The sequence below is a fragment of the Echeneis naucrates genome, chromosome 1 (assembly GCF_900963305.1).
Source record: "Echeneis naucrates chromosome 1, fEcheNa1.1, whole genome shotgun sequence".
NCBI lineage: Eukaryota > Metazoa > Chordata > Actinopteri > Carangiformes > Echeneidae > Echeneis > Echeneis naucrates.
In genome coordinates this window covers 20,627,031-20,639,994 of record NC_042511.1, presented here as the reverse complement: position 1 = coordinate 20,639,994, position 12,964 = coordinate 20,627,031, and the positions used below count along the sequence as shown (strand labels likewise).

Sequence of the window (12,964 nt, the reverse complement as noted above, 5' to 3'; positions counted from 1 at the left end):
GTTTGTCAATTTCTTAAGCTGTAAAATTGTGTAATGATGACAGTGTTAAAGCGATATCAGTAGTGTATCAGTCTCTTTTCATTTTATGACATTAAAATTACATTTGTTCAGTATTTATTGTTACACTGCTGTTATTGCAGTTGTGAATGTTGATTACACAGATTTTCATGCTGAGATCCCTGAGAAAGGATCTACTTTAATTACTGTATATTAACTGCATTTTAACAGGAAGCAACAAATATGGTAAACTGAATAAATAAAAAGCTCAAAAGCAACAGGAGAGAGGAAAGGAGGATGAAAAGATAGAAAGAGAGGTGAGGGAGGAGGGAGCTGTGCTATATGGTTAATGATTTAATGCTAGCCACTTGATGGGATGAAGTGTCTTCATTAGTGGCGCCAAAGTTAAACCCTCTAGTCAGTTAGTCTGTTATTCATTGATTTCTTTGGTCAGTACTAGATTGCTATTGAATATGACTGGCACCAGGGCTTTGTGTGAGTGTGTGTGTGTGTGTGTGTGTGAGACAGAGAGGGTTGTGCATACTGAGAACTAAAGTACATTTCAGCTACTGAAGAATATATATATATATTTGTATTCACATGATCTCCACATTGACAACTCAGGGAACTTGTATCTACACACACATTTGTTATCTCTGTATTTTACTGCATTTTATCCTTGCTGTAAAGCACTTTGTGATTTTATCCATGACAAGTGCTCTATAAATAAATTTTACTTACTTACTTACTTACCTACACACAGACACACACACACACACACACACACACACACACACATGCACACATAATATAAACTAGTTCTTGGAAAGGTGTGAAAGATGAGCCTGAAATATATCTGCAGTTAGTAACGTCAGTCTTTGTAACTAATATATTCTCCGTTACACTGCATGCCTTCTTGCTGTGAGAAAACAAGAGAGATGATACATTATTCATTCCCAAAAGCTGTTTAGTATGAAACATACAGCCCCAGCTGAGCAAAAACCTAACCAGCGCCAGCAACCATGTATCAATACTCAAGCGTTGATGACAGAAACATGTTTTCAAATGGAAGCTGCTGAATGAATCTCTTTTTATTTACATATGCACCAAGGTTATTGTAGTGATCTGTCTTCTCATTCAGTCACATTTGTTGTCTCTTTGTCAAACATGATATGTCACATGTGCACAAGTGCATTTGTAGATGTGTGGGTGTTAGTCACTAGTGCCACACACGCACACACACACAACCCGTAGATGTATGTATATATCAGTCCTTGTCTGATATCAACTGTTGTATGTGTTGAATTAAAGTGACTTATAATAATAATAATAATACTAATCATCTTCATCATCGTCGTCATTATTCTTATTGCTATTGTTATTGTTGTTATTATCATGACAGTTAAGGGAAAGATGTGTATAGTTAGTTAATCAAGTATTCAACTTTTTTTTATATAATATAACAATAGAACTACATAATGTCCATCATAGATCCTCAAATGGGTATAAGCACAGGTGTTTTTCTCTACCTTCAAGCTGTCAAGTTTCTGGAGGTGGTTCAACCAAGACCAGGTATGGAATCAATAGCTACAAGTTAGCAATGTAAACAAATAAAAATTACACTATTGAAATAAACAAACAACAACAACAGCAAACATCTTAAATAAAGATTTAATGGATATGGTTCTACCTTTTTTCGTTAGATGAGTCAGTTATCACTTAAAGCTGCTCTCACTTCAAACTGCACAACCAATGAAGACTGTGGCCAGTGAAAAGTGTGGATCAATAAATATTAAAGGTTGAACATATTTATTTTGCACAGACTATTTTTATAGACAAGATTATATTGTAAATATCTCTAAAATATTCATACATGATATCCTCTTTTGTAATTTGTTAGCTTTGAGACTTTTTCTACTATGGGGTTGCATAATTAGTCATAAACTGTCAGCAGATAATTGTTTACCTGACACAAATGAAGTTCTAGTAGCTTGATTAATAAAGAACATTGCTGCTTATTTCTGCAGAAATAAAAATAGAACTATGCAGGCTATTTTAATTGCAAGCTCATGTGTGTTTATGAATGTGTGATGTAATGTAATTTAATGGCAGAATGAGATAAAGAGGAGGATTTTTTTTTTTGGTTTCACATTTGGTTTCAGAATAACATACAACAAAGCTGAAGCTATTGTTCTGTCTATACAAAAACTGTACACCACAAGTCATTGCCATAATTTCATAGGCATATTAAAATAAGCAACAGCATTTCCATGACTGTTGCAATCATTGTGTCATCAGTGGCTATTGAAATTAGCATTTAAAGCACCAGTTTAGGTATTATCAATGATGAAAGAAGACTAGTGGGAAAGACACTGAAATAAAAATGGAAATGAGGAATTTAGAGAGGAGAAAGAGTGAGAGACAATGATGAAGCACAAAATGTAGATAGCTAATCAGTGAGAAAATGACTGATTATTTTCTCCAAAATGATCTAGTGCACAATCTTGCCAATATTCAAAAAGCTCTGCGTTAATTTTTTGCCAATTTGACAGTGCAATTTTGCATTAAATATGAAGTGTGTTGCTCCATCAGACAAACTCATAACAATGCAATGAATATTGCAAGCTACACGTCTATGAATATTCTTATTCATCCAGGTCATTGTTTGCTCTCTCAAAATTGATTCGTGGGCAACTGGACGTTTCGCCTCTTATCCAAGGGGCTTCATCAGTTCATGCTCTTGCATCTTGCATGCATCTTGTTGGTCTACTTGTCTGCACTAGTCTGACCAAGACAGTGGAGAAAGACCCAGATATTTAACCTCTGTGGGTGTGTTGACCAAAGGTACCTGTGAAAGTACTGGTTTCACTTGATCATTGTTGTGGTCACATGTGGACAACAGTCGTTCGGGTCAGGTGTAAGCCTGGTGAATGATGATCATTGAGGCTAAGCTGTTAATTCGCCTGGGTACAGATGAAAGGGCAACATTGTAAATGGAGGATTGGTGGTATCGAAGACCCCCTCCCCTGTAATGGGATGGTTTTTCCACTTTTGCATAGATGGCTTTTACTCTTTTACTCTTCTTTCAAACCATCTGCGCTATCTGTCCAGGATCTTGACATTCAAAGGAATGTGTATTTTCCTTTAGATGGGAATAGACAGCTGAGACTGGACCTGAGTTTGCCCTTCTGTGTTGGGCATTGCGTTTGTGTAAAGGTTGTTTAGTCTCCCCAATATATACGTCCTTGCAATCTTCACTGCATTGGACAGAATATACAAGGTTGCTTTTTGGTTGTGTGGTACTTTGTCCTTAGGATGTACCAATTTTTTCCTGAGAGTGTTACTGGATTTGAAACTTACAGAGATTTGATGTTTGTTGAACATCCTCCTGAGTTTATCTGAGACCCCAGACACATATGGAACGACAATGTTTTTGCGTGTCTTTCATTTTCTCAGCATCATCCATGTTGTTATTCTTTCTGGAGCGTGCTGCTGTCTTGCCAAATGTCCAACTTGGATAGCCACAGGTTTTCAGAGCTCCCTTCAAATGTTTATGTTCCTCTGCTTGGGCCCAAGTAGAGGTTGGCACATTATCAGCCCTGTGTTGCAAGGTTCTGATAACTCCCAGTTTGTGCTCCAGTGGCTGGTGTGAGTCAAAAAGTAGGTATTAGTTTCCTGTCTACCCCAATGTTGAGGCTTCTGTTCTCATCAAAGTGAACATCACGATCCAAAAAAGGGTTGTGGTTGTCTTTGACATCTTTTCTAGTGAACTTGATGTTTTTGTCCACTGAGTTGATGTGTTCAGTAATGGGTTGTAAATCTTGTTTTGATCTTCACTCAAGTGTCATCCACATACCTAAACCAATGGCTTGGAGGTGTTCCTTTATATGTGTTTAGGGCCTTGTGCTCTAACATTGTATGAATGTATAAAGTGACCACAATGGGGGACATCGGTGAGCCCATTGCACAGCCATACTTTTGTCTGTAGAATCTTCCATTAAACTGGAAATATGTGGTGTTGAGGCATAGATCCAATAACTGACAGATCTGGTCTGGTTTGAGATTGGTTCTGTTTTGTAGAGTGAGTCTAAGTGATGCCTCACAGTTTCCACTGCCTCCAAGGTCGGAATGCAGGTGACTAAGGAGGTCACATCGTATGACACCATGGTTTCATCTTGTTCTATTTTTAAGCCTTTGGTTTTGTTCACAAAGTCTAGCGAGTTTTGAATGTGATGTGGTGTGTTCCCAACCAGGGGGGCTAAGATGTTGGCTACATGCTTAGTGATATTGTAAGTTACGGGCATTTAACCTAAGTTAAATTATAAAGGTTAAATACCTGGGTCTTTCTCCATTGTCTTGGTCAGACTAGTGTGGACGAGTAGACCAACAAGCATGAACTGATAAAGCCCCTTGGATAAGAGGTGAAAGGTCTTCATAGACAAATACAAGTCCAGTTGCCCACGAATAAATTTTGAGAGTGTAAGCTACACCTCAACTCAGTTCCACCCATCACCCCATGTCAAAATCCTTGTTGTTTTTAATACGTATTATTGTGTCCCATTTTTTTTATTATTATCTTAAAATGCTTGTTTTCTCTGTCAGGCGACCTTGGGAGACCTGAGAAGTGCCACATTAATAAAGGTTATTATTATTAATTATCATTAAATTAATTACAGAAAGATAATCTGCGCTATGAATGAAATTTATTTTCGCCTCTCGCTTTGGCAGGAGCTTTGGCAATGGACCACATTCCTGCACTTTCCAAAAAAAGCCACTGAACTGACCCAAACTGATTCTCTTTAAAAGAGTGAACGCATACAGAGCATGAACAGGTCCATCCATCATTATCTGTTTTATGTCTCTGCTTGTCTGTCTCCATCTCTCTACCTCCTTGTTTGTGGCTCTGTCAGTAGATATTTTTTCAGACTACCCTGTGGATGGTCTGGTGGAACTGGATGCCATTTTTCAGTTGCTTGTTTACCATATGTGTGACTTACCATGTACTTTAACCAAGTCATGTATGTGGCCTGCAAGTGGTCATACTAGGGCATATGCTCAAGTACATAAACCAACATTACGATTAACTGTGATTGTTGCCTATCTCAGCATTTTGGGCATTAGGATGTAGTAACTTAACATCCTCTATTTGGAAGAAATTACACAAGTGCACTGATTGGTAAGATTATGTTCAGGTTGAGTTCTGCTCTGTTTTGATTTATTGATTTGTACTTGTTTCTTTTCCACAGCAACAGGCTTGTAGGTACTGCAGCATTCTGCGTTCAAACACATGTATTACAGTACAGAAAATCTAAATTTTTCTGGGCCCTGATGAATTAATGTCTATATCCTGAAGTGCTCCACTATCTCTTTCCAGTTTAAACATTCTGGTCAGAACAGATTTTAACCGAATGCAGAAACATTTCTGCTGTTTGCATTCCCTCTACTTTGTGTGTGTGTGTGTGTCTATGTATAATAGATACACTCTGTATAATAGTTAAGGTTACAGTGTTAAGCTGCTTAGCCATGCCAATGGGTTAAGTGTTTTGTTGACACATAGTAAAGTAATCTAGTTAGATACACACCTCTTCCTATCTGTCTGCTTGCTTGCTTTTATCCCTCCTATTCACCTTTTCTTTTATTGCTCTTTATTTGCATTACATGTCTTTCACATGGTCCCATTTATCCCTGCTACCTCAGTCGCTTCTACACATCTATACAAAGGCAACGTATTTAGATTTAGAGAAGAGATTAGACAGCTAATATTCAAGTTCACCGCTATAAGACAAAGCCAGACATCTGTCTGTTGGTCCTTCTGGGTAAACAAATCCTAGTTTTTATTAGTTTTTTATTTCACATATTTATGTGTGTATATAGTGTAGTTTCCTTCAACACGTCAGATTTAACATGTTTCCTTTTCAAGGCTGAGAAATGTAAACTACAGTGTATCTGAGGTGATCGCTAATATCAAGTAACCAGCCAAGAAGCAGCTAGGCACACACAGGTTGAGATGCCCCAAAAACTGTGCGTGTGTATGTTGATATGTTCGTCTTTTGGAGAGCCAGCCAGGTGTCTTTGGTCCTCTCAGGAGAACAAACAATGCCAGATGTTTCTCCCTCTCCCTGTTTGGCCTTCATTCTCAACCTTTCTCCTTAAGAATGACTTCTCCCCTGAATTGCTTTGTTTTTCCATCCACACATACACACTCCTGGCATCCTGTATCTTTACAAAAAGTTTAAATTTTACTTCCAACAAAGGTTTGCCTCTAAATATAAGTGAGCTTGCATATCGTAACTTAGTTAGTATTAACATAATTTCTAGGAGACAGGGTTGCCATTTGGACAGTGAATAACATGACACAAAACTTCCCAACTGGTCTCCTCAATAACACTCAAAGACAGAAGGAATAATTTGAATGCTGTAGTTCTGGTGCTATGACATCCTGTCTCAAAAAATCCAGAGAACAGGAACAGGAGACAGGTATCTGTTTCTGTGCTGGCCAAATATACATGCTAATAACATACAATGTTTCATATTACATAAAAAAACAAAAAAAACAGCAGCTCCTACAATGCTACACACACACACACACACACACACACATACACACAACATGCTTTCACTGTGGATGCTCTGACACAAAGTGCAAGTAAGTCACGAGGGAACAACAATGAAAACGTAACCTCAATCATACATTTAAAACTCCATCAACCTGCTAGACATGTCAAATTTCAAGAAACTAGCAAAGGCAAAGCGGATAAACTAGCACCACACTGCTGACCTCGTCTGTGACTGACTGCTACCTACTGCTAAAGGACACACACATAATCCACAATAGAGCTACTGCTGTGCCCTGGACAAGAGCCATCATTAGGTACAAGGAGAGGGCATGCCATTCAACTCCTTATTAGTTAAAAATAATGTTTTATTATGAATATGTTCATGACTTGGGCAGCACGGTGGCATAGTGTTTAACGTTGTTGCCCTACAACAACAAGGTTGTGGGTTTGGTTCCCTGTTCATGGTGTACCCCACCCTGGCCTTATGTGAGCTGGGATTGGTTCCAGCATCCCACAAAAATGGATAAGCAGTAGAAGACTCACAACTGAGAGCAAGTATGGTTGCTGACCCCCGCAAACAAACACACACACAGCTGCATTTTTAAAGAGTCAATTAGAATTTGAAAACTTGACGACTCAGTTTTTGTGATGGGAAGTGTATTCTCCAGAGCACTAACATCCACGGCATAATGCTATTTAATAAAAACATTTTTTATCAAACTTAATATAGGAAATCTACTGACTCAGCACCTTATCTCTCTCTTAATTACGGCCATCTCCTAATGAAAATTATTATTATGTGTGCGTGCATTTGTGTGAACAATAACTTGGGAATAATGAATAGGCTTTACATGTCTGTAAAAAACAACAAGGACACTAATCAAGTTTACAGAGCTGTATTTTTACCTTATTTCAAGGGGGATTTTTTTTATTTTTGATAGTGCAATTTAATGCCATAAAAAAACTTAAAAAACTAAAAAGAAATGTTAAAAGTTATCATTCTCCATATCATTGTTTGTTGTTCTCACTTGCAATCACAGTTATTTTGTCTGATCACTAATGGATGAAATCACAAATTAAGGTTATATATTATATCTTCTGCAGGATCAAAGAAATTATAATAAAAAATATGCCTGCTTGATTTCTTTTTTAAACTTAAGCCTTTAAAAATACTTTGCAATTGCACTAGTGTGGATGCAATAATATTTCCCCAGAACAAGAATAATCGCACAAATTATTTTCATAAAGACAACACCAAAGATCCAACATGTGGCTACTACTTCTATTCATTCACCATTAAAAACATTTCCCTAATTAATAAAGCAAACTGACATCAACCCCTCCCTGGAGGTAATGCAGCAGTTGATGTAATAATGACATGACAAAATCTACAAGTCCAGAACAAAAGAGTGAGTGCTTCCTTCCTACACACACGAACATATCGCACATAGACAGCTACGGCTGATGCACTTCTATCTTAACTTGAGAAATATGAGTGAGTGGTTAGTAAAGAAAGCATAGATCTGGAGGAGAACTTTAACCAGACAGTTGTCCCTCCCAATTAAATTTTAGAAACGCTAGTTTAAAAAACTATTCAAGAGGAGAAGAGAGAAGAGAGGAAAAGAGAGGATAACGTCCTACCATTTTCGCTGTCAGATTTGTTGTCATGCTCGGTGTCAGTTAGAGTCAGCACTGAGTTGGAGCGGCTGGACAGACAGGAACTCCTCCCGGATGATTTATTCAGGCCCCCGCGACCCCATAGCCGCATGGCGTGCTCTGGTGACATCACAGCCTGACTATTGGTTTCTAGGTCTGAGGCTGTTCCAACTGAGAAGCCACGCTGAGGAAGGCCCATCTCAGAGCAGAATGCCAGGCCTCGACGAGACGGGGGCTCGCAGATCCCCAGCTGACGGAGACCGAAATGCTGACCTGTGACAGGAAGACGTGAAGATTCTTCAAGTCTTTGGAAATTTTATTGGCCATTACAATGACAATGTGCAAAGCCACGTTTCACTTTTGATTAACATTAATTCTGAGTTCTAATGTGTTCTTCAATTTTTATTTAATGTTGAAGTCGTACTTTACATTCATTCAATCATTCATCTTCTACCACTGATCCATTTGCGAGTTGCGGGGGCCCAGCTCACATTGAGTAAGGCAGGGTACACCCTGGACAGGTTGCCAGTCCAACATAAGGCTCACACGTAGACACAGACAGACAGAGACGAACAACCACTCACACTCACACTCATAACTATGGGCAGTTTAAAGTCACCAATTAACCTAAACATTTGTCTTTGGACGGTGGGAGGAAACTGGAGTACCCAGAGGAAACCCACACAGGCACGGGGAGAATATGCAAAATCTGCACAGAAAGGACCCAGGCCACGCATGACCTTCTTGTTGTGAGTAACCCTAACCCTAACTGCTACGGTGTGTGTAGAGGCCCAAGGATGGTCTTTATCATTTTGTGGTTGCTCTCAAACTATTTAATAATATGATGATTTAAATAAACAATGTGGTGTGGCTAAATTGGATAATGTGTAAAAAATTTATATCTACTGATATTTGCCTTAAAATAATCTTGACATTTTATATTCTGATAATATAGTGAATGATGCTTAATGGATGAATTCCTTTGGACCTTCAAGTATTTGCATCTAATGTAATGTATTTATGTGAGCTCAAATAAAAAATCAGGAACCAAAACAACCACCCAGGTGTTTAAATTACTTTAGTTTATAGAAATTTTTTGGGAAATTGCAAACTTCATCAGTGGTTTATGTGCAGGTTTTTTCATTAAATTTAATAGCCTATCAAATGTAGCTCCTTTCGTGAGTAACTCTCACATCAAATTAAAATTTCCTGGAGTTGGGAACAAATAATGTGTGATAATACTTTAAAATATAAATGAAGGTATAATAAAAACATAAAATTATTACTAAATTATCTGTAAAATCTGAGTGTGTGTCTCTTCATCTTTAATCAGCAAATGAAAAGGGATATTATAAAAGCTTTCTATAATTAATGGCACAACAAGAGATAACGAGTACTGTCGTTCAATTAAAAGTTATATTAATTTTAAATTAGCTCCAATTAGACCAGCAGTAAAAACTATGGTGATAAGATGATTGAGTAATTATTAATTTTTCATTTCTTAAATTTTGATGCTGTGTTAATTGGAGCTGGAGAACAAAGACTGCAATCTAATGTATTTTTTAATATGCCATTTTTACAAGGCTTGAATATGTTGGAATGTAAGTGGTTCATCAAAGCTTTCAGACATCCCATAAATTAAGATACTCTAGCTTAACCTCTCTCTCCATCCCCAATCTCCCTTTTGACCATTCATGTGAAATTTTACCCAAAGGTACATGCACATGTACCAAATAACGAAACTGTAACTTTATACATGTGGAAAATCTGGATTTACATTACATTATGATGAATGTGCAAATTAATGTCATGCCATTCGTACTTTAAGGAAACACTTAAATATGAGAACTACTATCTTGCTTTTTAGTTTCAGGTTTTTGCAAGCTATTGTATGTGTAATCCCCCCAAAAAAAGAACAGGGGGGAAGAAATGTGCTTTTATGACCAGAAAACCCTGAATATTTAGCTTTCACATAAACGTCTTGTTGTTTAGGTGTGCACTGACAACAAAAAAAGGGGCAGAAGCAATATTTGTGCCTGTGTACTGTGTATACTCACCTTGTCTGCTATAATCATCCTGTTCACGGTGAACCATGTCCTTGTGTCCCTTGGTCGTCCCGTACAGTAACCTGTCAAGAAGTATGAACCAAAGTTTTGTTACAAGAGGACAGCCAGGGATTTTCATTGCATTGTAAAGGTTTGCAGTCACTTCGTGGAGTGTGTGCTGTTTGAGTGGCTTTGTAGTTCAACATAAACTGCACTATATACATACACACTGATTCTAAACTAAATGTCCATCAACACCTTATACAGCTCAGGCATTTAATCTACTGAATAATCTGAAATTGTAAATCGTGATGAAATGATGAATCATTATTGTTTTGATCATTTGTCCTTCTTAAAGAAGAAATAATGATCTCATCATAGGGTAGCTTGTTAATGTTTGCAGACATGCGTGCTGTGTCTGAGTATATGTGAATATACAGTCCTCTCTCACATTTTCAGCAGAAATATGACTGGAACAAGACTGCTCCAGGTTAAATTACACAAAAAAAAAAAAAAAAAGTCCTCTCAAGATAGTGTCATTTGTATTGTCAAGATCTAATCCTGAGTCTGACCTAGTTTGGTCTTGGTGCTGATCAAAAGCCTTCAATGTTTCACTGGAAGAGTAGGACTTCTGGGTGGGGACTCTGAGTCCTTGAGAGCCAATAGCACGGTCTTCACTGTCTCCTGATGGATCTGATGGACCTGTAACAATCATATTTACAATGTTGAAGAAAAACAACATGGTAAACAAAGCTGCATTAATAAGGAAATAATATGAGGACAAGATAATCAAGCAAACACCCACAAAGTGAAAAAAGAATGAAGAAATTAATAGAAAAAGAATAACCCTCAACCGGAAGGTTCTCAACTTTCCACATAGCAGTGCCTGCTGACTACTGCTCCGAACATTAATGAACTGGTAATGTAATGTTTCACTGACAGAAATTACACAAATAGAATTTATGAGACTAATTGTGATTCTCTCATTAATAAAGGAACAGAACAGATGTGTGATCAAACAAGAGCAACTATCCTGAGTTAACATTTATTTGTCCTGTAATATAAAGCATGACCACATGGCTAGATTCAACTAGTTCTTTTCCTGAATGAGCCACTATAAATCTGTTCTTGAAAAAAAAAAAAAAAGGAAATGTCTTTTGATGTAAGTTCATTCATGATTCATATTCTGCACACATAATAATTGTTTTGTTATATGAGGAAATGGATTTGCTGCTGGCTCAAGTAATAGAATTCCTGCAACAAAACAATAATCATAATGTTACTATTGTTGTAATGACATAATGTAGTACATAATGTAACTATACTGCAACTGAAACAGTGTTGTCTTGTAAAAACACTCCACATAGGCTACACACAGGCTTCTCAAGCAGCTCAAATCTTTGCTTTGAGCTGCTTGAGAAGCCTCCTCTCTTTCACTCCAAGTGTTGGTTGACCTTGGCTCAATTTGTCAGTCATCCAGGAAAAAGAATAGGAGCAAGCACAAAGTGCCCCTTGTATACTCTGGTTGGTTGTGCTTTTCCTTTTCCTTCAGACATCATTCTATGGTTATTACTGTGTTTCACATCCATTCACTCATCTTTTGTTTGTGGTGCACACAGACCGCATAAACTATTTAATGTCTATAGCCCCTTATTTCAATCAGTAAATAATCAAAGGAAGTATTACATAATGATTCACTTTTGAGGAACGACATGTTCCAACTTGTAGGAAAAGCTACAGACACTGCTAACTTAGGATGTGGAGCTCATGCATCTCAGCTCATGACTGCTGATGAATAACGAGGATGAACCATACATTCAAGCTTGTCCATAATTTTCTTGTTGAGGAGACAGTTTGGCTGAAGAATGATCCATCCACACTTTGAACCATTATATATTCTTTTGTGGTTCTGAGGTAGGTATCCAATCAAGATCATCCATTCAAATTCCTCCACTACTCAGTGCCCTTGTACTGCCAGTACCGATGAATGATCCCTTAAAGTTTCTGTAAATTATTGTCAATCTATTTATGTAAGTCACTCAAGTTATCTAGGTAGGCAGCAAAGCATAAACAGACCCTGTAATGATACTGCACGAGTCAAAACACCAAAGGAGCTACTAAAAGACAAAGATGGAGCTGTTATTGGGAAAAAAAAATCCTGACAGTGAAGACACTGATGATGTCAGTAAAATCATTTAAGGAGTCAGCAAAGACTGTAAAGACACCTGGGGAGGTGGTAAAGATACTGACGGAGCCAATGCAGAAACTGAAGGACTCAGCAAAAATATTTAAAACTTTTTGGATGTTTTGATGCTCCAGTGACTCACTGAGATTTGAACCAGAGGTCCCCATGGCCAATCAATCTGTCTTCAGGTCATTTAAGATGAAAAAAAAAAAAAAAACTTCTAAAATGTCACATGAAGGTTGTATGGCTGTCAAGGGGAGATTGAGAGCAGAATCCCCCCCCCCAAAAAAAAAAAGAAAAGAGAAGAAAAAAGATCTCTAGCTCTCAAGGTATCATGGGCTACAAGGAATACTGGAACATAAGCCCATAATGTGTTAGTGCAGGATGACTCAACAGAGGTAGAGTTTTGAAGCCCTTTTAGTCTGTCCAAAGGGAAATCAAGGTTTTTTTTGAGCCAGAGAAGCAGAGGGCAACTGTCCCTCTTTTCAAAGAATCAAAAGAAATGGATTTTGGGAATTTTTATG

General features: G+C 37.6%; 1 protein-coding gene across 2 annotated transcripts in view; it reads right to left on the bottom strand.

Moving 5' to 3' along the window:
* tenm3 (teneurin transmembrane protein 3) overlaps positions 1-12,964 on the bottom strand; it is a 174,891-nt gene that overhangs the window by 160,146 nt on the left and 1,781 nt on the right. For both annotated transcript variants that reach the window (XM_029513007.1, XM_029512999.1), the window contains exons 2-4: positions 10,828-10,948; positions 10,268-10,338; positions 8,196-8,483 (exon numbers count right to left, since the gene is read on the bottom strand). In XM_029513007.1, coding sequence (XP_029368867.1) covers positions 8,196-8,483; positions 10,268-10,338; positions 10,828-10,948 — 480 coding nt within the window. The remainder of the gene's footprint in view (positions 1-8,195; positions 8,484-10,267; positions 10,339-10,827; positions 10,949-12,964) is intronic.